We start from the raw sequence: 27,558 nt of genomic DNA on the forward strand, positions 1-27,558 counted from the left end.
ACGTCAATTTTACTGCTCCTCGGATGCTGCCTGAACTGCTGTGCTCTTCCAGCACCACTAATCTGGAAAGGTTTGGAGGCAATGCTGCCTCCCTTTAATAAGTCAAGATCAAATGGTGAATGGGAGGGCGTTCCGGCTGTTTTCTACATGGCCGTTGATTTGTGCTAATGTAGCTTGCTGTTGTATGAATAAGCAAAGTGGTTATTTTAACCTATTTTTCTAATCAATCTGTTCAGAGATATTATTACACACCTCCTGAGCAGGGGTGGTTGAACTTGGGCCTCCCAGTCCAAGGATAGGGACACTACCTCTGCACCACAACAAGGCCCTTATGGTGAAGTAATCTTTTTTAACCTATTCAGAGATTATTGTACACCTCTGGAGCAAGTGGTATTTGAACCCAGGCCTTCTGGTTCTCCCAGTCCAGTGGTAGGGACACAACTATTGTACCACAGGAGGGCCCTCATGGCAAAGTGATTATAGTCTCAAGGTTTAATCAGAGCCAAAGGATCTAATCAGAACAGCCATTTAATAACCTTTATATGTATTTATTATGTGAGTGGTATAAAATAACCCAATCAAATACTAATTTTGTCAACACTGTACATTATGCATGGACAAACTATAAAATAGCACAACAGATGCAAGCTTCCTTAAAGTTGCAGGCACTGCACAGATCAAAGATGACCCTTGGAATTTAAAGTGGCTTTCCAAAACAGTACTGAGGGAATGCTGCATTGTGGGAAGCACTGACCTTCAGAGATGAAGTGCTCCTTGCATCCTAACCAACTTTCACCATTCAAATAAATCACGTCCCTTGACCATTGCTGATTTTTAAAATATCCATTCATGGGATCTGGGCGTCGCTGATCTGCATTTATTACCTATCCCTAATTGCCCTGGAGAAGGTGATGGTGAGCTGCCTTCTTGAACCACTGAAGTACATCAGGTGTAAGTAGTTACATAATGCTGATATGGAGTTCCAAGAATTTGACCTAGTTCCTTTGACTGAAGGAACTGTGATATATTTCCAAGTCAGGATGGTGTGTGGCTTGGAGGGAAACTTACATTTGGTGGTGTTCCCTTGTATCTGCCACTCTTGTGTGAGAGCTTTTGGGGTTTTGAAGGTACTGTCGAAGGAGCCTTGTTTATCGTATGGTCTGCTTCCTCTGCTTTGGTTGACATCTCAGACTAACATCCATACTCCACCGCCATATATTTTTGCTTTATTAAGAATGCAATAATGACCATATGATCTGCTTTTAGATGTTGATTGAGGGTTAGACATTGGCTAGGGCACTGGGGAATAACTCCCCCTGCTCATCTTTATAATGGTGCCATTGGACTTTTTTACATCCACCTGAACAAGTAGAAAGTTTAAAGTTTCATCTAAAAGATGGCACCTCTAACAGTGCAGCACCTCCTCAACTACTGGAGTGCCAGCCTTGGTTGCAATGCCTGGGTTTCAAGTGAGACTTGGGACCATGTGGTTCAGAAGGTGAGTGTCATCAACTGAACCACAGAAACAAAATGACTTTACCGCGATTGTTGGAAAACATAATCACTGCACTTCCAAATGACTCACAGAGTGAAGTGCATTAGGTATTTGGATAGGACAGATAGTACGACTGATGTATGAAGAGAGATTGGATCAATTAGGACGATAACCACTCAAGTTTAGAAGTCGAGGGATCTCTCATAGAAACCTCTAAGATTTTAACAGGACTAGGCAGGCTAAATGCTGGAAGGAAGTGTTGATGACGTGGGAGTCCAGAAACAGGGGTTACAGTTTAAGGATACAGGCTAGACCATTTCGGGCTAAGATGAGGGGAAGTTTCTTCACTCAGAGAGTGGTGAGCCTGTGGAATACTTGGTTAAGGCCAAAACATTTTCAAAAAAGAGTTCAATATAGTTCTTAGGGCTAAAGGGATCAAAGGGTATGGGGAGAAAGCAAGGACAGATTACTGAGTTGGATGATCAACCATGATCATATTGAATGATAGAGCAAGCTCAAAGGGCTGAATAGCCTGCTGTTGCTCCTAGTGGCTAGGTTTCTATGTAGGATTGCTGCACTGCAGCATTTCTAAATCTCTAGGAAATGATTTGGGGGGAAAATGTCTCAGGTCTCCTCAGCTCAGTTTGGCACTGACTAATGACTGTTCTTGGGCCTGTGCCCATTTGAGATTTCGATTCCAACATTTCCACTTTCTGTTCAGCCTGAGTAAACAAAGGGATGGAGAGGCAGAGGGACGGACATCTGTCGCATGGGGTCCAGTGAATTAATCACGTGGGACCTTTCAGTGCTTATTTTGGCTCAAGCATGGCAAAAGGCAGGCATGTGTTCAAGGGTTCTGGCAGTGAGGGGGAAGCTTGGCTGGGAGGCAGGTGTGCGTACTGGGTCCCAGCTGCTGCCTCCTTTCACTCTGTGTTTCAAAGTAAGAGTGGAATTAATTGCTCAGCAGAGCAAGAAAATCTCTGCCCAAAGTAATTTCCTGAAAACTTTGAGACTTGTGAGTTCCGTCTATGGATCTCTAAGCATTTTAAAAGTTAATTGTCTGATTTTGGAGTGGGTGGGAAAGTCACTTGTTACCCTAGAGAAGGTAGTGGTGGTGATGAGCTGCCTTCTTGAACTGCTCCAGTCCCACGTAGTGAAGGTGCCTCTGTCTTACTGATGAGGAGGGAGTTCTGGGGGATTTTAACCCAATAGTTGAATAGCGACGTATTTCTAATTGTGATTTGGAGATGATTCCTGTGATGGGACCTAGCTTAAAAGGAATTCTGAGAAGGAATCAATTTATCCACTCAAGGCAACACCAACTTCATGGGGTTAAAAAGCCCCCTTTTGGGAATCCAAGGTGGTGGGTGTCCTGCTAGGATCGTGTTTGCTGGGCTCCACGCCACAATGTCAACACGGCAGTGCTGTAACCTGTCCCATCCATGTTACTGTGAGTAAAAGCACAGGGAAAGAGCTAGAGAACCTGAAAAAGTTACTTACCTTTGTTTTTACTGCAGGAGAACGCAGAATTAAAGAGGAAGCTCGCCCAGGGCCAGGGCCACTGAAGCAGCGGGCTTGCTTACTCATCAGACCCTGGTTGATGAGCTGGCCAAATCTCATGAGGTCCTGGGGATGCAGATCAAAGAAAAAAATCATGGAGAAGCTGGCTCCTGTATCTGCTATGCTGCTGGGGAAAAAGGACCAATGAGCTGGAGCACTGGGCTGCAGGGGTAGAGGCAGAGACTGACACCTCCAAGAGCCTGATTGAAACCCTAGAAATGCAAGTTCATAGTCTGTTGGATCTCGGAAACAGGGGCAGAAGAAAGAACCTGTGTGTTGTTGGCATACTAGAGGGGACAGAAGGTGAGTGACCAGTGGAGTTCTTCGAGAAGTGGTTCCCGGAATTCCTTAGTTTGGAGACTGAAAAGGGAAAGATAAAGATTGAGAGAGCCCACCAAGTCGCGGCACGAAAGCCAGGCATGGATCAGTGCTGCCGCCCTGTTCTGGTAAGGTTCCATCATTATAAAGACAAGCAGAGAGTCCTGGAAGCTTCCAGAGCCCAGGGGAGGGATCCAACGGCATTGGTGTGTGAGGGCTCCAGGATTAGGCTCTTTCACGACTTCTTGGCGGTGATGATCCAGAGAAGGAAGTCCTAAGATGGCGTCAAGAAGAGATTGAGAGAGCTTGGGATCCTGTATTCTTTAAGATATCCAGCAGTCCTTCGGATCAATCATAATGGATCTATACATTGATTCGACTCGCCAGAGAAAGAGAGGGATTTTGTGGACATGCTGACTTAAATCAGTTAATTGAATAGGCAGAGGACAGAGCTGTTCGGGTTTTTTCTTCTTTAAAGAGGGCTTGGTGGAGTCTCCTTTCTGTTGGTAATAAGTTGCGTTCAATTGTGCTCGGGATGGATAGAGTATTTACCTTTAATCTCTAAGCTAAGTTATACCAAGGGATGGGTGATGTATTTATTTTTAACTTAATTGTTTATAGTACAAAGCTTGTTTTTGTGGGTTTTTTTCCTATCGGGTTACCAGTGTATGTGGCATGACCCGAGATGGTAGGAGTTGAGAGGAGGGTTGGGAAAGTTACTCCTCTGAATGGGGGGTAAACTCTAATCAGTGCTTTTGGCGATTTTTGTTTTTTTGTTTTTGGTGTACGTATGTAGTTTTTGTAAGTTCTGTAGATTTGTTAGCTGTAGTTATTTTAGTTTGTGTAGCTTTTGGGTTTTTGTGGGTTTTCTTGCATTGAAGCTCAACGATCTATAGTTCGAGTTCCCCTTCTCTGGAATCTAAATGGTGCTAGAGAAGGTTATGGCTAAGGATAATAGACAATAGACAATAGACAATAGGTGCAGGAGTAGGCCATTCTGCCCTTTGAGCCAGCACCACCATTCAATATGATCTTGGCTGATCATTCCTAATCAGTATCCTGTTCCTGCCTTATCTCCATAACCCTTGATTCCACTATCTTTGAGAGCTCTATCCAACTCTTTCTTAAATGAATCCAGAGACTGGGCCTCCACTGCCCTCTGGGGCAGGTCATTCCACACAGCCACCACTCTCTGGGTGAAGAAGTTTCTCCTCATCTCTGCCCTAAATGGTCTACCCCGTATTTTTAAGCTGTGTCCTCTGGTTCGGCACTCACCTATCAGCGGAAAAATGTTTCCTGCTGCCAGAGTATCCAATCCTTTCATAATCTTATACGTCTCAATCAGATCCCCTCTCAGTCTTCTAAACTCAAGGGTATACAAGCCCAGTCGCTTCAATCTTTCAGTGTAAGGTAATCCCGCCATTCCAGGAATTGACCTCGTGAACCTACGCTGCACTCCCTCAATAGCCAGAATGTCTTTCCTCAAATTTGGAGACCAGAACTACATGCAGTACTCCAGGTGTGGTCTCACCGGGGCCCTGTACAGCTGCAGAAGCACATCTTTGCTTCTATACTCAATCCCTCTTGTTATGAAGGCCAGCATGCCATTAACCTTCTTCACTACCTGCTGTACCTGCATGCTTACCTTCATTGACTGGTATACAAGAACACCCAGATCTCTCTGTACTGCCCCTTTACCTAAATTGATTCCATTGAGGTAGTAATCTGCCTTCCTGTTCTTGCCACCAAAGTGGATAACCATACATTTATCCACATTAAACTGCATCTGCCATGCATCTGCCCACTCACCTAACTTGTCCAGGTCACCCTGTAATCTCCTAACATCCTCATCACATTTCACCCTGCCACCCAGCTTTGTATCATCAGCAAATTTGCTAATGTTATTTGTGTTCAAGTGGTGCACCTGGAACATTAAGGGGAGTCACTCGCCAGTCAAGAGACAAAAGATACTTTCCAGTCTTGGAAGGGAGAGGCTGGATGTTGCCTTGTTGCAAGAAACACACCGAGGTGTTGCAGAGCATTTGAAACTGCAACAGAATCGGTATGACAGGATTTACTTCTCATCTTTCAATATGAGGAGTAGAGGGGTGGCCATTCTAGTTAGAAAGAATCTCCCATTTGTTGGAGTGTATTAAAGACACACACGGGAGATTTGTAATCTTTAAAGTTCTGATACATGGGGAAGAATACAGGATCTTAAATGTTTACTGTCCCCCTGCCCACCCCCGTAAGTTCTTGACAGACGCACTTTCTAGACTTGTTAACCTTGCATCACAGCATATTATCGTGGGCGGGGCGGAGGGGGGAATTCAATTGTCTAATAGATCCTACAGTGGACAGATTGCCCAAAGGCACTCCGATATCTTTTTCATGATCTAAGCAATTAAGGGATTTGTGTGCTGAACTGGGATTGGTAGATGTTTGGAGGCACCTTCACCTTACTGATAAGGAATTCATGTTCTTCCTGAATCCACATAAATGCCACACCAGAATTGATTTTATTTTTTACCCCTGCAGCACATCTGGTGTCATGCACAATTGGCAATATCACTATTTCTGATCATGCCCCAGTGTATTTAATGGTCAAGAATAAGGATACTATGGTAATTTCGAGACATTGGCCATTGGACCCCTTCCTCCTTCAGGATAGTAAGTTTATTGAATTCTTGTCTACTGACTTCAGGACTTTTTAAGACATTAATTCAGGCTTGGCCAGTAGCCCACCCATTCTTTGGGAAACTGCTAAAGCCTTTGCTAGGGGGTTAGTTATTTCCTGTTTAGCTAGTAAGAAACGGCAGGCAGGTGAACAGCAACACTTGCTCAAAACATGTCTGAAAGTAGTTGAAAAGGCTTACTTTGACAGGCCTTCCGCTGGATAAACTGCAGAGCATCACAGCACTTCGGTCCACACTGAACTCCATGCTCACACAGACAGCTAAGAGGGAGCTTACATTTGCAAACCAAAGGCTGTTTGAGCATGGGGATAAGCTGGTCAAGTACTTAGCATATCCTGCCAGGAATAGGAGTGCTCCCCTAGCCATTACCTCGATCAGGGAGGACACTGGAAATTTAACCCATGATTCTAACAGGACTAATGAAGTATTTCAGAAATTTTACTCTGAACTATTTTAATCTGAAAGTTGTGAGGATGGGTGGGTTAGGATGGAGACTTTTTTGAAGAAGTTGGACCTTCCGGGAGTGGCACCTGAACAAGAATCTTTCCTCAATGCCCCGTTGTCAGAGCAAGAGGTGCAGGAGGCCGTGAGGAAGCCCCAGAATGGAAAGGCGCTGGGTTCTGATGGCCTCCCCAGTGAGTTCTATAAGGAATTTATATCGTCAGGGCCGATGCTTAGTATGTTTAATGACTCACGTAGTCGTGGCCTCCTCCCACCATCTCTAAGAGAGGTGAACATCTCTCTCATTCTTAAAAAAGGGAAGGCCCCAGAGGACTGTGCTTCCTATAGACCCATTTCACTCCTGAATGTTGATTTCAAAGCCCTATCTAAGGCTTTGGCTCTAAGACTAGAAACTGTACTGGCCTCCAGCATTAAGGAGGACCAGACGGGATTTATAACAGGTTGCAGATCGTTGAATAATGCCAGGAACTTACTTCATATGATCCATGTTTGTCAACAGTAATCGGTACAAGGATTTGTGATCTCTTTAGACACAGAAAAGGCATTTGACCGGGTCAAGTGGCCATATCTTTTTTATACTTTAAAGAACCTTCATTAGGTAGGTGGAGGTTTTGTACAGTAACCCTCTTGCTGCGGTCCTTACCAATGGTGTATGGTCAAGCAGTCTCAATATTTGTAGGGGCAGTCGACAAGGCTGTCCCTCATGCTTTTTACATTGCTGTTCGAACGTTGGCGGAGGCAATATGTAGGCATCCCAATATATCTGCTCCAGAAGTGGGGACAAAGTCACATAAGATTGCATTGTATGCAGATGGTGCCCTTGCCTTTTTATCAAACCCAACAGTTTCAGTGCTGCTCCTGATACAATGCAATCAATCTATTCGGCGGCTTTTCAGGTTATAAGATCAATTTTGTGAAATCAGACGCCATGCCTTCCGAGATTGCCTGATCCTGAGGGCGAACCTTGATTTCCCTTTAGCTGGTTGCAGGAGGACTTTCTCTACTTAATTATATTTATTACCCCTGTCTTAGATCGGCTATTTAAAACCAATTTATTCGAGAGGACCTTCGTAGATGGGAGCGCTTCCGAAATTTTGGTTAGGTTGGATAGCTCTCATTAAAATGAACATTCTCCCCCTTCTGTTGTATCCTATGTGAATGCTTCCTGAGCCTTTTTACCAAGCAAATATTTAGGAGACTGAACGGCTGGTTCAGTTCCTTTATCTGTTATCGCAAGCGGCCCTTAATTAAACTGACTCGACTGCAGTTTCCTTACACGCTGGGAAGAGTGGACCTCCCAGATATCAAAAACTATCAATTAAACCCGTTGCTATCCTACATGAGTGACTAAGCCTGGGGAGACCCTAATCACTTTGGTTGGTCATTGAAGCAGCTCAGGCAAGATGCCCCCTTACTAGCCTGCTGTTCTTGGACAAAATGAGAACAGTTAAGGAGTATTAGCACAGCCCAATAGTTATTAATACTGTCAAGGTGTGGCGGGCAATGCGTCAGAGTGAGAGCAATATTGCCAAAACATCATTTTTGACACCCATAGTGGGTATGCCGGGTTTTTAGCCAGGGATGATGGACCCGAGGTTTAAACTATGGGCAGCTAAGGGTGTGCCTTGTCTGGGTAATTTATTGAAGGGGACACAGTGATGTCCTTTGACCAGTTGGCTTGGAGATATGAATTGCCCAGTAGGAACCTCTTCCGTTTTTTTTTCAAATTAGAAATTTCATACAAAAAGAGACCACATTTCTAACTGATTTTTATAGGTCTGACATGGAGAAGAGGGTGCTGAGCCCTGAGGGTATGCTTTCTGTTAGCAATGTTTGTCACCTACTGGGAGAAGGTCTCTCGGACAAATCTGAATGGCTCTCTAAGGTATGGGAGAGGGAGTTGGATGTTGAGATCTCTTCTGAAGTATGGGGGGATATCTGGGAAAATGCAAGAAGGATCTCGATTTGCAACAGAACCCATGCCTTGCAGTTGAAGATTCTCCACAGGGTCCATTTGGCCCCAGACTGCCTCGCTAAATTTAAAGTGGGAGCATCTCCAATGTGTCCAAAATGCAGACTGAGTAAGGGCACGCTCACTCATTGTCTCTGGTCCTGCCACAGGCTGCGGGAATACTGGAGCACTGTGGTAGGCGAAATAGAGAAGGCTTTGGGAATGGAGGTGTGTGTGTGTGTGTGTGTTTGTAGTGTGTGTGCTATTTTAAGACTCGCCTCCCCAAAGGCAGCAGCAGTCTTGCTGTTGCTTTCCAATCTGGCTGCCATCTCCATTCTGAGGGCGGGGGTGGGGGTGCATGGGGGGGTGGGGATGGACGTGTATGGGGTGGGGGGGCGGGAGCAGGGACATGTGGGGATGCGGAGGCACAATGGGGGCGGGGGGGGGTAGCAGGGCATGGGGGGTGTTGCGCAGTGTTCTGCTGCCTAGTCTCCTGAGCAGATAAAGCAAGTGTTCGCTCTGTCAATCCCATTGAAGTGAAGCAGCAGCGGGGAGAGGTTACAACAATGCTGCAGGACCCTTCCACACAAGCGTGTCCCTGCTCAGAAACAAACCCTGAGACAGAGAGAGGGAGCAAGGCAGGCAGAGCGAGGAAAAAGGAAACTTAAGAAAACTCCAAGTCCCAGAGGAGAGGCATTGAATCAGTTATCCAAATAATCAATTATCCGAACGAAATACTGCCCACCCATCTCATTCAGACAATCGAGGTTCCTCTTTATTTAAAATAAAAAAACCCTTTTTGTCCCTTCCCTCTTCCCTGATCTGCTGCTCTCCTAGCTAAGCTGTTCCAGTCCAGTTACAACACTGGCATCTACCTGACAAATCCAACCCTATCAACGACTGGCCCATCAGTCTACTCTCAATCATCAGTAAAGAGATAGAAGGCTAAGCATCACCAGCTCAGCAATAACCTGTTCAGTGATGCCCAGCTTGGCTTGTGCCTGGGCCACTGAGCTTCTGCCCTCAATACTCGCCTTGGCTCAAACATGGACAGGAGAGCTAAATTCCAGAGGTGCTGTCACCAAGGTTGTACTTGGCCAAGTGTGGCATCAAGGAGTCCTAGCAAAACTGGAGTCAATTAAAATCAGGGGTAAATTCCCTGCTGGTTGAAATCATATCTGGCATGAAGGATGGTGGCTGTGATTATGGGAGGTCAGTAATCTCAGCTCCAGGACATCTCTGAGGAGTTCCTCAGGGTAGTTTCCATCTTCAACTGCTTCATCAATATCCTTCTCTCCATGGTAAGGTCAGAATTTGAGATGTTCATCAATGATTGCACAATGTTTAGCACCATTGATGACTCCTCAGATACTGAAGCAGTCCATGTCTGAATTACAACAAGCCATGGATGGTTTGAAGGCTTGGGTTGAAATGTGGCAAGTAATATTCATGCCACACAAATCCAAGACAATGACCATCTCCAACAAGAAACAATCTAACCTTTACCCCATGACATTCAATGTTACCATCACTGAATCCTCCAGTAATATGATCCTGGGGGTAACCATTGACCATAAACTGAATGGGCCTAGCCATATAAATGTAATGGCCACAAAAGCAGGTCAGAGGCTAGGAATCCTGCATTGAGTAGCTCACCTTCTTACTCCCAAAAGCTTGTCACTATCTACAAGTCAGGAGTGTGATAGAATACTTTCCACTTGCCTGGATGAGGGTAGCTCTAACAACATGCAAGCAGCTTGACACCATCTATACAAGGTATTTGGTTTGACTGTCACCACATCTGCAAACGTATACTCTTTCCACCACTATAAGAGGCATTGTAGAAATTCCTCACACAGCATCTTTCAAACCCTTAAACACTTCCATCTAGAAGGATGAGGGTAGCAGATACAAAGGAACATGACCACCACCTGTAAGTTCCTCTTCAAATCCCTCACCACCCTAACTTGGAAATACATCACCGTTCTTTCAGTGTCACTGGGTCAAAATCCTAGAACTCCCTCCCTAACAGTATTGTGGGTCCATCTATAGCACATGAACTGCAGAGGTTCAAGAAGGCAGCTCACCACCACCTTCTCAAGGTCAACTAGGTATAGGCAATAAAGGCTAGCCCAGCCAGTGACCCTCACATCCCACAAGTGAATTTAAAAAAAATGTATTTGCACAGGGATCTTTGACGCTCCATCAGGGCTTCCCCGAGCTGAGAAAATTAAGGTTAGGTAATGGAAAGGAAATTCAGTTGGTTGCACAGATTGAGATTGGAGGAGATTAGTGGAGAACAAGATGGAGGAGCCTTGTGGTCTGGAGATGGTGTTCAAGAGGATGGGAGTGAGGCAGCTGAAGAATGGAGGTAGCTTACTATCTGCGTATGTGTACTTTGACCTAGTCATTAAGAAATGCACAGAAATGAAGATCCATTCACAGAAATGAGGATCCATCCTTTCGAGCATGATCAGACCCAGTCATAATGTTGCTGCTATCAGATCCCCTAAAAGCTCAATAACTGATGTTATGGACCAGACCAAACCTCCTTCAACTATATTAAGGAGACAGTCTAAGACCTTAATTTTTATTTTATTTAAAGTATAATATACTGTGTTCCAGATGTATTTCAATTGGTCACACTACGTGGCTTCAAGCAAAACACACTTTATTCTCACCATACAGTTAAAGTGCAAACAAAAGAAAGAATTACTATAACTTTAACTTTATTGGAAAACTTCTAAACTCCAACTACTCCAGTATTGTAACATCCCATTAACACACCCTTTGCAAAGTCAAATACAGTAAAAAATGTTTCTCTTAGATGTGATGTTTCTCCAGTCCAGGAGATTAGAACAGCAAGAGAAAATTTTGGCAGTGAGAGAGAGAGAGAAAGAGAGAGAGAGAGAGAGAGAGAGAGAGAGAGTGTGTGTGTGTATGTGTGTGTGTGTGTGTGTGTGTGTGTGTGTGTGTGTGTGAGAGAGAGAGAGAGAGAGAGAGAGATAACAGCTTCCACAATCAACTTTAAAACCCCAATAACTGCAAATTAAATTAAAACCCTGGTTCTGTGGGAGCATGATTCCACCCAGTCAGACTGCTTCTATTGTTCTAACTTTAAGAAAAGCCTCAGTGCCTCACAAGCTGTTTATTGGCCTTGAAGAATCAGAATTTAGAAATAGGTTTGTTGTCACATGCACTCATGTACATAAGTACAGGAATACAGTGAAAAATTAACAATATCGCCCCCATACAGCACCATCTGAGCTACAAAGTACCTAGGTACAAATCTTAGATACAAAATAGATATAATAAAGAAAAATAAGTTACATTACCTTATAGTGATTCGTAGTACAAGTTGCAAAATAAGAAACACCTCTAGCTCAAAATCTCTCTGAAAAACAACTAGGACAAAATACACTCCTTAAAGCCATAATATTGTCACACTAACTATCAGACATTTCGAATAAGGGACAGCAAATCAATATTGCCTTTTTTAGAGATTTTGTCTATGTCTGATTTCACCTCTCCATGGTGTTGGGCACACTATAGCAAGGTCATTGTCAAAGGTCACCATAGTGTTCACTCAAACATGCCAGTTTAATAAGTGCAAGGGAAGAAGAAAGAACTTGCAAATTAAATTAAAACCTCTTCACATCCTGAAGAACTTTCACATCCTGAAGAACTTTACTGCCTACTAAAAAAACATTGTCATATACCTGTAGTCACTGTTGGTATGAGATAACAGAGGAGTGGTGTAATGCAGGAATGCATTAACGTAGAAATGATGTGATGCATCAATGCAGGAATGGTTAAGTACAGGAATGGTCTAATGCATTAATGCAGGAATGGTGTGATACATGAATAAAGGAGCAGAATATAGGAATACAATATACTGCAGGATTGGTGTAACACAGAACAAAGGGATGGTTGACTATAGGACTGTCAGAATGTGTAATATAGAAATGGTTCGCACATGATTCTGATGTGTATGTTTGTGACATGCTGCACTTTACCTAGAGTCAGGGAACACAGTAGCACTCGACCGACGTAATCATTGCCCTCATTAGTGATGTACATCAGGCTGGAGCTGGGTATCCTGAAGAGCACATCAACACCTGCCCACTCCATACTCCAGTGACTCCATCTGGCCATCTGCTCGGAAGAGCAGCCTGAGGCACATGACAACACGCACTACCAGCTGAGCTAATAGGTTGGCAAAAGCATTCAGTGGCCGTACTGTTGTCTGCTTAAAGACTATCACAGGCCAGGGAACCGATCCAAGGTTAGCAATCTCTCTGGGACATACTTTTACTGTCAGACATGAGACTGCTGCTAGGGAGCACAATTACAGCATGGCAGGCAAAACTCTCCTGGGTATGAGTGTATTGCAAGGTAAGCAATGTCCTGAATGGCATCCACTCATTTCAGAGCAAGAATTCACGTCCAGAATAAATAGATGTTCCAGCAACATAGCGACGGAATACAGGGCTGAGCCGGGGCCTTGTCCGCTCTTTTCGTTATTGTCTTCATCTTTTTACTTTAGCTCTTCCTTTTTTCTTTAAAGCCTGGAGAGTGGCGGCTGAAGGAGAAGGTCTCCAGCTGCAGCAATTCCAGGATGAGTCGGACACGGCTCCACCCCAGCCTTGGGTCACCCAGTGAGCGAGGAGCAGGTAGCATTCTGGCTGACCCTATCTGCTCCAGGCCGGCCGCTTTCTTTTCGTCTCTCTCCTTTATGTCTTTTCTTTCCTTCATCATCCTGACATCGCAAGGAAGCTGGAGCGGTGTCGGCAGCAACTCCTGGCTTCCTACGCCTGAAGTGTGGACTCCTGGGATGGTAGGGGAGTGTCGGCAGCAACTATGGAGGTATGGGCACTCCTGGCTGCTGTAGGCTCAGAGTGTGGGCTCTTGGCAATGGGTCATTGACATGGACAGTGTCAGTGCCTGGAGCGAGGGCTGCTGGCTGTGGTAGGCCCGGAGCAGGGACCTTGCAGAAATTCTTGAAGCCGTGTTTGGGATCCTGAAAGTGAACTACATTTAAGGACTTTCTTTTAGTCTCCTTGGACTTCAAAATGGCGCCAGGTTGTGGCGACAGAACACTTTTCACTGCATCTCTGGAAATATATGTGACAATAAATTCATTCATTCACATCGAGAAGATTAATATCAAACTCATGAGGAATTCTGATAGAGAACGTGGGGAGAAATAGTTTTCTCTGGCAGCTATGTCAGAAGCTCAAAGAATTAAGGTAAATGGCAGAAAGCAACACAAAGAAAACTTATTTTCTGCAGCAATTTATTATGATGCAAGTGGATTGATCAGAATTCTCAAGAAGGAATTGGATAGATTTATGAAAGGGGGAAATTTGAAGGGAAGTGGGGAAATAAGAAGTGGAATGGGACTAATTGAGATAGTTCGATCAATGAGCTGGCACAGGTACAATAGGTAAGTTTTTATGATTCAATGAATTGTTACAGTGTAGGTGCCATCCCAAGCTCATTGATCTACTGCAGGGCATAACAATGTGGTTGATTCTTAACTGTCCTCAGGAATGGCCCTAACAAGCAATGATCTGCTCTAAGGTTCCATACACTCTGGTCAGCATACAAATACATGGACTTCTGCTTTCAGAAGTCACTACTGTGCAAGAACCTTGGAGGACTGCGCGGAAGGAAAAGAAATTAGAGGGAACATAGCGAGCAAGATACACAATTTGTGTATCAGCAATTGGTGATGGGTAATGAATGCTGGCTTTGTTAGTTACACCTACATCCCATGAAGGAATAAATTAAAAATAAAACTCTCTTTGCAATATACTGGTTGTGTTTTGGCTTTGTACTCAGACCGCTAGAGTGGGACTTGAAGCCACAACTTAAGTGGGGTTCCATTTTCCCCAGAGTGCCCCTGGTCATGTTCTACTTTTGTGATGTAGCTGTATTTACCTCTTTGTGGTTTCTACTGTAGGGATTCCAGCTTCTCATCTTGAGTCTGGTCAGAGGCATTTTGTGTGTGTGTGTGTGCGTTTGTGTGTGTGTGTGCGTGTGCATGTGTGTTTGCATGTGTGGGTCTGTAGGTGGGTGTATGTGTGCATGTATGTGTCTGTGCATGTGGGTGTGTGAGCATGTGTGTGTGCACACGCGCATATGTTAGTGAGTGTATATGTGTGCCTGTGTGTGCGTATGTCTATGTGTGTGTGTGTGTATGTCTGTGTGTGTGCATATGTCTGTGTGTATGTCTGTGTGTGTGTCTAGGTGTGTCTGTGTGTATCTATATGTATGTGCGTGTATGTGTATCTGTGTGTGTGTATGTATCAATGTGTATATGTGTGTGTGTGTGTTTGCGTGTATGTGTGTCTATGTGCGTGTGTCTGTGTGTGCATCTGTGTTCCAAAGTGGGTCATTTATATTTTCTTTTGTAAATTGCAAGAAAGTTATGGGGCTCAAGAGAGAAGCCCATGGTTGATTCCAAATCCCGCTGGGGCTGTTATAATTTAAATTGCCAATTTAATGTCTTATTAATGTCTTCCAAAAATCAATATATTACATAATCTATTGTGTTCACGTTATGCAGACACACTGCACAGAAAATTCAAGTTGTTAAATGAAACCTGTCCTTTTAAAACAAGCAACACCCACATCCTGTTGAAGAGTGAAATGAAAAAGGGGGGAATTTACTGGATCCTGAAAAAGATGAGCTACGCTGAGAGATTCAAGAGAAGCCAAGCGAGGACTTTCTCGATGTTGGGAGTGATGAGTCTCGTATTTCTGCTAACTTTTGACACTGAGAAGAGATTCTCACCAGTGGGAGGCATGAGGCCTATTAATGGGGATTATTGCTCATTATCACCCTCATTATTATCTCATGAATATGCACTGTCCTACTCCAATACCTTCTGGTTAGAAACTACATGCTGAGAATTCCCAACCTGAGAGTCAGAGCGAGTACCTGGTTACTCCAACTTGCGCCTAGGGGCCTCCATCGCTAACACCCAGCGCCAATAGCTCAGAGCACTATTCTAGGCAGTCACTGCATCCACAGATCCTGGCATCACTCACAGGTCAGCTCCTCTGCACCATCATGACATGTTTCTGACCCACTTACAGTATGATGCCTCACTTCAATGCTGCACTTCAGAGGACAGTACCATCTTTATTGGAATGCTACTGCTGTCAGGACACTTTGTGTCTGGGGACTGACAACCAGCCCATGAATTAGATTAGGTGGCAAGGGGGGGTCCCTGCTCGCTCACTTCCTTAGTGCTCACTCTCTTGGCACCTATCTGCCTGGGTTCACTGCACCCCTGGGTTCACTGCACATTTCCTTGCCTCCTCAGCCAGTGCAAACAGGTTCACTTTACTCCTGTCTTGCCTTGCTGTTTAGCACAGGCATAAAGCCAGGCACCTTGTTAGTGGTCACTAACCCAGAGGAGAGACATGTTGCTATGTGTCACTATGTTCCATCAATCTCACATCCACACCATGTTCTAACAGCGAATGTTGTAAACACACAGCATTTGCTTCAAACAACTAGCATTGTAGAAACTCCACAGTGTGGAAGGAGGCCATTTGGCCCATCGAATCCACACCGAACCTCCGAAGAGCATCACATCCCCCTAACCTATCCCCATAACCCTGCATCTCCTATGGCTAATCCACCTAGCCTGCACATCCCTGGACACTATGGACAACTTAGCAAGGCCAAACCACCTAATCCACATAGCTTTGGAGTGTGGGTGAAACCAGAGCACCCGGAGGAAACCCGTGCAGACACAGGGAGAATGTACAAACTCCACACAGACAGTCGCCTGAGTGTGGAATCAAACCCAGGTCCCTGGTGCTGTGAGGCAGCAACATTAACCAATGAGCCACCATACCACCCCTTTCTTGATGTGCATTTTGATAAACAAGGGGATGAAAGCTATTGTGGGTTGGCAGGATTGTAGAGAAATCAGATTGCCTTGATTTTATTGAGTGGAGGATCAGGCTCAAGGGGAGTCAGGGCATACTCCTACTTGTAATTAATATGTTTGTATGTTTAATTTCACTCAAACTATCACTGCCTTTCAGACGCACTGCAGCAACTCACTAAGGCTCCTTCCAAGCATGCACCCACTAACATTTAGAAGGACAAGCACAGTCAATGTACTGGATCATGACTGCTTACAAATTCCCCTCCAAACCAGTCACCATCCTGACTTGGAGTTATACTGCTGTTCCATCAGTGTCACTGGGTCAAAATCCTGAGCCTTCCTCCCCAGTAGCCCTGGGCGTGTCCCTCCACCACATGTACTGAAGGGTTTAAGAAGGCAGTTCACCACTGCATTCTCAAGGAACGGGCAGTAAATCCTGGCCTTGAAAGAATCTCTAAACTTCCTCTCCCCTCTAACGCTCTCCTCCTTTAAGCTGTTATTTAAAGCCGAACACTAACTCTTTCTATCACTTGTCTTAACATCTGAATGTGTGACTTGGTGTCAGAAATGTTTCTGAGAAGCATTTTGAAGATGTTTTACTACATTGGGAATGCTATACAAATGCATGTTGTTGTGGTACCACCTCATTGAATGGTTAGCGATGATTAATATTTCAGCATAATGGTTTTCCTTTTCTAAACTCTTGGTTAATCTGTCTTATGTAACATGGTGCAGTTAATGACCACCTGAGTGTTTTATTAAATCAGACAATAATTGTGACCAATGTTAAATGTAAGGTCTTTTCTCAATATTTGATGGTATCTACATCTGGTCCATTTCCGAGATGATCAGTGCACCGCTGCCAGTGCCACATTTTCACTTTGGGAAATTCAATTTGCCTTCAATCAAACAAACTCTTATAGATCTATTTCTCAGTTGAAAACAATGAGATTAGTGCTTTCCTGTGCAATAGTGCAGGGAACTGAATTCCCAACGACTCTTTCAGAAACCTATGCATAAGCTAATGGAAGGTAATGACTTTCTCTAATTACTCAGCATTATGGAGGTATAGGTAACTGGGTAATATTAAGGTCAAGATGATTATTGATCACACTTACTGATTGTTCGCCATGTGGGGAGATGCAGAGCTCAACAGCAGCTTTTTAAACCTTCGGCATGTTCTATCAGAGTTTCAACTCATCACTTGGATTTTGCATTCCTATAAATTAATAACAGTTATTCCATTAGACTTCATTCTTGTTAAAAGTGTTATGGGTTATATTTTAAGAAGGTAGCCTAGACCCTAACATTTTCTTATTACAAAGGCAAATGTAACGTGCCATGTTCCAGATGCAATTCAACTCATCAAACTACTGATGTTAAGCAAAACACAAGTAATTTAAATAAGTAGTTAAAATACAACCAAAGAAAGAGGAATTTAGAATAACTCTATTGCAAAACTTAATAGAATAATAGATACATTACTATTATTAATTAACTGTGCCAATATAGTGACATCCCATAAACATACCCTTTGGCAAAAAGGCAAAATCAGTAAAACACTTTGTCTCACATGCCATCCATCAGCCCAGGAAAAGAATCCCCAGCTTTTGGCTATAATTGGGGAGAGAAAAATAGCTTCCACTTCTTCAAACCCACAACAGTAGCTGCCTAAACCTAAACCAAAAAACTGAAAAACCCGAGAAATCCTAGTCTATGAGAGCTGGCCAAACTCATCCAGGCTGCTTCTATTATTCCAACTTAAAAAAAAAACCAAGGCCTCACAAGCTGTTTACTCTAGTGGTTTTGGTAGACTGCTCATCACTTCTGCCTTACTACCTCTCTTCAAAAAACAGGACAAAATAAAATATTAAAGCCACAGCATTGTCACAAAGGTCAGAAGGGAAGACTTGGGCAGGACACCAGGGAGAAATCTCCAGCTCCTCTTCAAGATAGTGTCATCTGACCTTTCACACCTACCCCAGGGGATGCAGGAGACACCAGTTCAACATCTCATCCCATATTTGTTGCCATCTACAATGGGCCTGATTGAGGCACAGGCCAGTGGATCAAATTGGGGTCTTCCTGCATGGCTCATAGTCACCAGACTGGGACAGACCAAAGTGGTGTAATCTGTAATTGCTCTGTGTCTCAGTGGTAAGCCTTGTCACCATTGTGTCAGAGGGTTTTGGGTTCAAGCCCCACTCCATCAACCTGGGCACATGCTGTGGGCTGATACAACCAAGGGAGCACTGCACTGTAAGAGGTGGCATTGTTCTGACAAGAAGTTAAGCCTTGATCCTGTTTTTGACAACCAAACACTCTCCCACTGAGCTATAGCCCCAGACTTGTTAATAGCTGTGTTGGTGCAGTGTAATAGCTTCACAAATAGCATAGAACAATTTCATTTAACTATCTGAAGTTACCAATCTAACTGCTCAGTGGCCCATTCTCTGGTCTTCCTTGTATTTTTTCTGTTTTGTTTCTTGAAGGCACCTTTGATATCCCCTAGCCCCCAACCTCAAGCCATGACATCATTCCCCTTGATCGTCACTCCTTAAAAAGGTATACTGTCTGCTTGCACCTAAATGGAGACTATCATCAGACCATAAGAAATAGGAACAAAAGTAGGCCATTTGGCATCTTGAACCTGCTCTGCTATTCAATAGGATCATGATTGATCCAACAGTCCTCACATCCACTTTCCTGCCCTTTCTCCATAACCCTTGAATCCCTCACAGATCAAGAATCTATCTAAGATCGAGTGTGTATTCCGCCCTGGAGGTCAGTCCATTCAATTTAGAAACCATTTCTAACAAAAACCTGCTAAAAAAACAGAAAACAGAAGGGAGCTTAGGGATGCAACAGTGTTTGGATCCAAATTCAGTGTAAGCCCAGTAACCTTTTCCAGCCTTGCAACCCAGATCCTCCAACCTCGATCTACCGCACCTCCTTCCAGCACAGAGCCTTGGATAGTCTTTACTCTCTGCTGCCCGAAAGAATTGCCAGTAGTCCTTGATGCTCACATGGCGAATGGTGGTACACTCGTCATGACCACTATTCCATGAGGATGTATGAATAACTAGAGGACACAGGCTTGATGAGATTGACTGGACCTCCATATCCTCAGTGTTGCCAGTCTCATTGCCCACTATTGGGCTCCCCCGATCCCTCTTCTTTAATGCCAAAATCTTCAAATTCTACCTTTGACAGATTGAGAACTTTGACTTCACTTTCAAAAAAAAACCTTATGTTGGTTACCTTAAAAATCCATTTGGTTCCCTATGTCCTTCATGGAAAGCTATTTGCGATCCTGACTCTACACATGATTTCAATCCTACATCAATGGAGTTGATCATTAACGAGCCTTTGAAGCACACAGGCAGGACTGTGCACCATCAATGAGATCCACTGCAGTAAATTGCGAAGGCTCCTTCACCAGCGCCTTCCAAGCCAAGCACCTCTACTACCTAAAAGGATGAGGGCAGCACATACATGGGAACATTACCAAATGCAAATTCCCTCCAAGCCACACATTGTCGTGACTTGGAAATATATCGCTGCTCCATGAGTGTTGCTGAGTCTAAATCCAGCATTGTGGGTCTGCCCACACCCTTGAGGACTGCAATGGTGCAGGAAAGCATCCAACCACCACCTTCTCAAAGGCAATTAGAGACGGCAATAAATGATCGCCTGGCCAGTGACACCCTTGTCCTTGAGCAGAAATGATCTTATTGCACTTGATTTCAATTTTACTTAACTCTCATTACTGCAAGACAAATATCCTCATGGTTAATCCCATCAGAATATCCGTACAATCCAACACACGCATCGGCCATTAATTCTCATCATCCAAATTTATTTATAGCAGTTAGTGATTCTTATTAAATGATGGGGCTAAAGTTCAAAGTAATCAATAGACAGATCTCTCCCACAGAGATCTGAATAGCTACAAACATGCATTTTTTTCTCTGCATTCTGTGAGTGGAATTAACAAGGTGAGTTTGCAGAAAAATGATGCTTTGATTATAGATTTTCATCTTATATTAGGACCTTCCTCATTGGTACAGAATCTACAGTTTATTACAAAATGATTTTACAGTACAGTAATAGACTATTCAGCCCATCATGTCCACGGAACAACACAAACAGAAATTGCTGGAGAAACTCAGCAGGTCTGTCACCATCTATGGAGAGAAAGCAGTGTTAAAGCTTTGGGTCCAGTGACTTACAGCAATGTTCTTTCTCTCTGCATAAATCCCATTCTACTACCTTGTCATATTCATACTTCTCTTGAAAGACTTAGTCTTACCACATGCCACCACCTTCTTTGATTCAAGATTTACCAACTTTCCCAGATCCATCAACTGCACAGCTCCCTTTTGTTATTCCCTTGTATTCTGGAAGAAATTTCCCATACCTTTCTCTGTTACATTGCTCCCTGACTTCAAGAGGCTTCTTGATGTCCATCTCTTTAACCTGGTCATCTCTAATTCATAATCTTGCTTTTGTGTGTGTTATTCATCTTTGATTTTGTCCCTAGCCTTAAGCTAGCATGATAGCTAACATAAGATTCAAACTTAATACAGATAGTACAAAAACCAAATGTTGCAGATAATAGAAATCTGAGTGAGAAAGCAAAATTTTAGATAACAATTCACACCGAACCTGTGAAAACAGGGAATTTTTTTTAACGTAACAGCTTGATGCCCTGGGTCATCAATGAAGGATTGCCCATTTTACTTAACAATAATGAACTTTAAGAAGCAATACATTGGATTAGAGGTTTCTTCCCACCTGCCTGCACACAATCTGTTCAAATCACTTCACTGTGTCATCTCAGTGGGTAAGTAGTCACTTTTAAGTCAGAAGTTTGTTGGTGTCCAGCTGCACTGGAGTCCAAAGCACATGGTTGAGAATGATTCTCCAAATGTCAGACTGAGGAAGTACTACACTGTCAGCAAAATTAGCTATTGGACAAAATATTCAAACAGGACACGTTGTTAACAAAGTGTTCAAGAGATCTGGGCAGAACTACCTTAATCGTTAGTCTTAGTTAGAGATGGTTTTCATCTGATTTTCTTCCCTAAAGTAAATTTCTGTGTCACCTGATGTGCTGAAAGCAGGAAGGAAGCTCACCGCCATTTATTAAACAATTGAAGATCTCCTCCAGCGTTCCTCAGGGTCACATTGTAGGCTCAATCACCTTCAGCTATCAGTGATCTTTCCTCCATCATAAGGCCAGAAGTGGGGATGTTTCCCAATTACTGCACCGATGTTCAGCACAATTCATGACTCCTCAGATACTGAAGTAATGTTCAGTGCAGCAAGACCTGGTCAATATCCAGGTTTATGCTGACAAGGGACAATTAATGTTTGGGCCAAACAAGTGTCAGGGAGTGACCATTTCCAAACAACAGAGAATCCAACCATTGTCCTTTGATATTCAACAGCAATCCATCACTGAATCTCCCATTATCAATGGCCTGGAGATTAGTTAACCAGAAAAAACTGTAGCAAGTCTGAGGCTAGAATTCCTGCAGTGAGTAAGTTACTCCGTCTCCCCAGAGATTTTCCACATTCTATAAAGCACAACGATTGTATTATGATGGCATATTTCCAACTTGCCTGGATGGATGTAACTCCAACAATACTCAAGAAGGTTGGCACCATCTAGGACAAAGCAACCTACTTAACTGGCACCACATCTACATTTACTCTCTCTAAGCACAAAGCTCAATGTGCACCATCTACGTGCACTGCAAAACTTCACCAAGGCTCCTAAGAGCAATTTCAAACCCACGATTACTACTACTTAGTAGGACAAGGGCAGCATATTCTTGGGAACACCACCAGCTACAAATTCCCCTCCAAGCCATTCACCATTCTGACTTGGAAATATATTGCTGTTCCTTCACTGTCACTGAGTCAAGGTACTGGAATTCCCTCCCTAAGGGCAACGTAGGTCAACCTACAGCACATAGACTGCAACGATTCAAGAAGGCAGCTCACCGTCATGTTCGCAAGGACAATTAAGAATGGGTAATATATATCTATATCCCATTAATGACTAAAAAATAAATCAGCACAAAGTCAAATATTCAACTATTAACTTTTGTCATTATTTAATTTTTAATACTTATTGTTCAGACATATTCTTAATGGTTATGATTGCTGTGTTTCATTTATTGAGATTTGATTGTGAGAGCTTAAAGCAATCAGCAAAATTAAAATTACTTAGCCATCTTTGGAAACATGCTTATTGACATTAATTGCATTGGCAGGAGCATTTATTAAAGAAGGGCTAAAGGAAACAAATCAATTTAAACTTTTATATTTTATGGGGTTCACTACACAGGCAAACAATTGTGGCAATTGCCAATAACGACTCAGTTTGTAACATTCCCATCTCTGAAGATGAAGGTTGTGGGCTCAAGTTCTCCTCCAGAGCATTTAAGCTAATACTCCTGAGGAGGTGCTGCAGAGTTGGAGGCATTCTATCTTTCTTAAACTGGGAGGCTATCTGCTCTTACACTGGATGTAGAAGCACTTATGGGTGGCTCAGTGGTTAACACTGCTGCCTCACTGCACCAGGGATCTGGTTTTGATCCCAGCCTTGGGTCACTGTGTGGAGTTTGTGTGTTGTCCCTGCTTCTGCTGGGTTCTCTTACCTCCCACAGTGCAAAGATATGCAGGTGAATTAGCAGAACTAAATTGCTCTGTAGTGTCCAGGGATTTGCACACTAGTTGGATTAACCATGGGAAATACGATGTTATAGGTATAGAGTTGGGGCAGAATGTCCTTTGGAGGATAGGTGTTTTTAGATTAGATTCCCTACTGTGTGGAAACAGGCCCTTCGGCCCAACAAGTCCACACTGACCCTCTGAAGAGTAACCCACCCAGACCCACCTCCCCACATTTACCCCTGACTAATGCACCTAACACTATGGGCAATTTAGCACAGCCAATTCACCTAACCTGCACATCTTTTAGACTGTGGGAGGAAACCAGAGCATCTGGAGGAAACCCACGCAGACACGGGGAGAATGTGCAAACTCCACACAGGCAATCAACTAAGGCTGGTATCGAAACCGGGTCCCTGGAGCGGTGAGGCAGCAGTGCTAACCACTGAGCCGCCGTGCCACTCCTTGGTGGGCTGAATGGCCTCTTTCTGCACTGTTATGCTTCTATTCTATGCCATTTTGAAGATGAATATGGAAGGTCTGCCCCATACGTTGGACCAATATTTAATCGAACAATCAACAACTAAGAACACATATACTGATCATTACTGTACAAGATGATGGGTATGAACGGGTTAATATGTGAACAGAACTGAAGCTCCATCCATTCTGGTAGGTAGCATAGCCATTGGGTGGGATATTGGATTATGCCAGTTGCAGTTAGGCAACTACAGTCAGATTGAGCAGTTGCTGGAAACGGTCTCTTGATGGATACACGATTGCCTTATTTATCTCGTATCATCAATATTCAAATTGCCTAAGAGTTAATGTGACATATACTTAGTTACTGTTACATAATGAGCTGCATCTTATTCTGAACGACAAGAACCTCTTTTGCTTGTTTGTGGCCCAACCATCCTCACAGAGTAACATGGCAGTCTACCCCAAATCCACAAACTGCACCCAGCTTCAGATAGAATGTGTTGACATTATATTATACTGTATTATTTATAATTATTCATACAATAAGAAATGATGGATGTGGGAGCTTGCAGAGAGCAAATTGGCTGCTGCACAGATTCCAATGCAGACTCAAAGGAATTTCATGGGCTGTAAAATGCTTTGGAATATCCTTGGGGTTTGTAAAGTTCCACATCAATGCAAATGTTCTTTTCCAAGTCTTTTCAGTCGCGATATGCAGAGTTAACCCTTTCCCACAGCTGGGGATTCCACCTCGCAGTAACCCAATGTCTGACTGAACATTGATATTTGATGGGGTGATCAGTTAACACACGGAAATGTGTTGTAGATATATCACCACAGGAATGTATTGCATATACTGGCTTCTTTTATAATCCTCTCTATCTTAGCTGAAACGGAGAGGAACTCAGCATTAAAACGTTCCTCTTTGTCCATCTAACATTGTGTCTGCTTTCTATATGAAATAAAATGGTAACTGAATGTGTACGAATGGAGATTTGACTGGCAACAAGTAGCTCATGGATCTATGATCTACTGATTTGATTTATTATTGTCACATGTACCTAGGTACAGTGAAAGTTTTGCTTTACAGGCAGATCATACCATACAAAGTGCATTAGGATAATAGAACAGAGCGAGGAATACAATGTTATGGCTGCAGAGAAGGCGCACAAAGAACAAGATCAAAATTTAAATTTAAAATTTGAGAGGTCCATTCAGAAGTCAGATGACAGTGCGGAAGAAGTTGTTCTTGAATCTGTTGGAATGTGTGTTTAAGCTTTCTTTTAAGCTTTTGTATCTTCTGTCCGATGGAGGAGTTGGAAGAGAGTATAACCAGGATGGGAGGGGGCTTTGATGACATTGGCTGCCTTCCCGAGGCAGTGAGAAGGATAGATGGAGTCAGTGGATGTAAGGTTGGCTTGTGTGAAGGATTGAGCTGAGGTCACAACTCTCCATAGTTTCTTATGGCCCCGGGCAGAGCAGTTGCCGTACCAAGACGTGATGCATTTGAATTGAATGGTTTCTATGGAGCATCTATAAAAATTGGTAAGTGTCTTTATGAATATGCTGAATTCCCTCAGCTTCCTGAGGAAGTAGAGATGTCGTTATGCTATTGATCAATTATGAGGGGTATGGATAGGGTAAACAGGCAAAGTCTTTTCCTTGGGGTCGGGGAGTCCAGAACTAGAGGGCATAGGTCTAGGGTGAGAGGGGAAAGATATAAAAGAGACCTAAGCGGCAACGTTTTCACACAGAGAGTGTTACATGTATGGAATGAGCTGCCAGAGAAAGTGGTGGAGACTGGTACAATTGCAACATTTAAAAGGCATTTGGATGGGTATAAGAATAGGAAGGGTTTGGAGAGATATGGGCTGGGTGCTGGCAGGTGAGACTAGATTGGACAGGTTGGACCAAAGGGTCTGTTTCCGTGCTGTACATCTCTATGACTCTATGATCTATTGAAAACGAAGGCCTTCTGTCTGCCAACAACATGATTGGCTTCCAGGTAGCTAAACAACTTGGAGGTGTGAATGTTTGGGGCAGAGGCCATCAGACTTTGGGAAGGAAAGTAGGTGTTCTGCTCTGCAATAAAATTCAACTTAATCCTGAAGGTAGCCATTTTATTTCACCTCATCAGTTGCTCTAAGCTGTGACGTTTAATCAACAAGCCAGGGACTTTTAAACGTGTGAACCAATCACCCTGTGTCTACTGCAAACCAAGGAAATACTTGGTGAAAGATTGAGGAGTAGTGTTTTGATCAGCAAAAAGATCATGCGTGAGGTAGTGGGAATGGGTGGTATGGTGCCTCTGTAGTTAGCACTGCTGCCTCACAGCACCAGGGTCCCAGGTTCAATTCTGGCCTCGGGTGACTCTGTGGAGTTTGCACATTCCCCCCATGTCTGCGTGGATTTTCTCCCACAGTCCAAAGATGTGCAGGTTAGGTGAATTGGCCATGCTAAATTGCCCATAGTGTTAGGTGCATTAGTCAGAGGGTCTGGGTGGGTTACTCTTCGGAGGGTCGGTGTGGACTTGTTGGGCCGAAGGGCCTGTTTCCACACTGTAAGGAATCTAATCTAATCTCAGCGAAAACTGTGCATAGGGATCACTTAATTATCTTCCCAGTCTTTATCTCTACACACAGTACCCAAGGTGTGTGTGTTCAAGCCTTAATCAATAAAGTTGTATGTTGATGATTCCTAATTGCTTATCTGTAGTTAGAATCTATTTGTTTGCAAAAAAAAGTCATGTTAAATATGAAAACGTGGCCAGTGTTTTTTTGTCAACCTGGGTCTAAAAGACAGATAAATTGGAAAATTCTGCATACTTTTCAAAATCTTGAAGTTTTGTGATGACTCTGGGGAGTGGGGCTTGATTTTCAGCACACTACCCCAGCGAGGCATGACATACTGTTGTTGGGCCAGTGACTCAGGCTAATGTTCTGGGGACATGGGTTAGAATCCCAGAATGGCAGTTTGTGAAATTAAATGAATAGAGGCTCATCTCAATGATCGTGACCATGAAGCCATTTTTGATTGTTGTTAAACTCCATCCAGATCACTAATGTCCTTTAGGGAAGGAAATCTGCCTTCCAAGTCAGGTCTGGCCTACATGTGACTGCAAACCCACAACAATGTGGTTAACTTTAAAAACTGCCCTCCGAAATAGTGAATCAATCCATTCAATGGCATTGAGGGAGAGGCAAGAAATGTTGGATTTTCCTGGAAAGTCCACATCCTGTGAAAGAGTTTTTTTTTAAATGAATATTTTCCTGAGATGTAATTGAGCTGCACAGACCAGGAAGAATTCCATTGTAATGTGGAATGGCTCGCATTCATGGAGCTAGGAAAGTACAGATTAATTGAAAAAAACACACGCACTTTATATTCAAGTCCCATCTTGGCCTTGCTCCCTTCTTCTTTGTAACTTGCTTCAGCTTTGCCAGACTCTCTGTTACCCTAATTATGCACTTTGAGCTTCCAAGATTTTCATTGTTTCACCCAGGACTGAAACAACAGGCACAATGAGTTCTAGGTACCCTCACCCCAATCCCTGACTTGACCACAACAATCCCAACTGTGAACAGCTCTGATCCCTTTATCAAAGGAAAGATTAGATTAGATTACCTACAGTATTGAAATAGGCCCTTCGACCCAACAAGTCCACACCCACCCTCCGAAGAGTAATCCACCCTGACCCATTCCCCTATATTTACCCCTGAGTAATGCATCTAACACTATGGACAATTTAGCATGGCCAATTCAACTGACCTGCACATCTTTGAATTGTGGGAGGAAACCAGAGCACCAGGAGGAAACCCACACAGGCATGGGGAGAACGTGCAAACTCCACGCAGCTAGTCACCCGAGCCTGGAATTGAACCCGGGTCCCTGGCGCTGTGAGGCAGCAGTGCTAACCACTGAGCCACCCTGCCAGCCCTGGTGGCATTGGAAGCAGTCTTAGTTGATTTGTGAGGAGAGGTTGAGATGGTTGGGCCTGTA

The 27,558-nt window shown here is 43.6% G+C and overlaps 1 protein-coding gene across 2 annotated transcripts in view; it reads right to left on the bottom strand.

Moving 5' to 3' along the window:
- Positions 1-27,558, bottom strand: part of tmem266 (transmembrane protein 266) — a 156,186-nt gene that overhangs the window by 100,242 nt on the left and 28,386 nt on the right. For both annotated transcript variants that reach the window (XM_087982041.1, XM_043680377.2), the window contains exon 2: positions 17,511-17,611. In XM_087982041.1, coding sequence (XP_087838167.1) covers positions 17,511-17,524 — 14 coding nt within the window. In that variant the 5' untranslated portion in view covers positions 17,525-17,611. The remainder of the gene's footprint in view (positions 1-17,510; positions 17,612-27,558) is intronic.

This window comes from Chiloscyllium plagiosum, unplaced genomic scaffold, assembly GCF_037043375.1.
Source record: "Chiloscyllium plagiosum isolate Xiang-an unplaced genomic scaffold, Cpla_swu_hap1 HiC_scaffold_42, whole genome shotgun sequence".
Classification (NCBI taxonomy): domain Eukaryota; kingdom Metazoa; phylum Chordata; class Chondrichthyes; order Orectolobiformes; family Hemiscylliidae; genus Chiloscyllium; species Chiloscyllium plagiosum.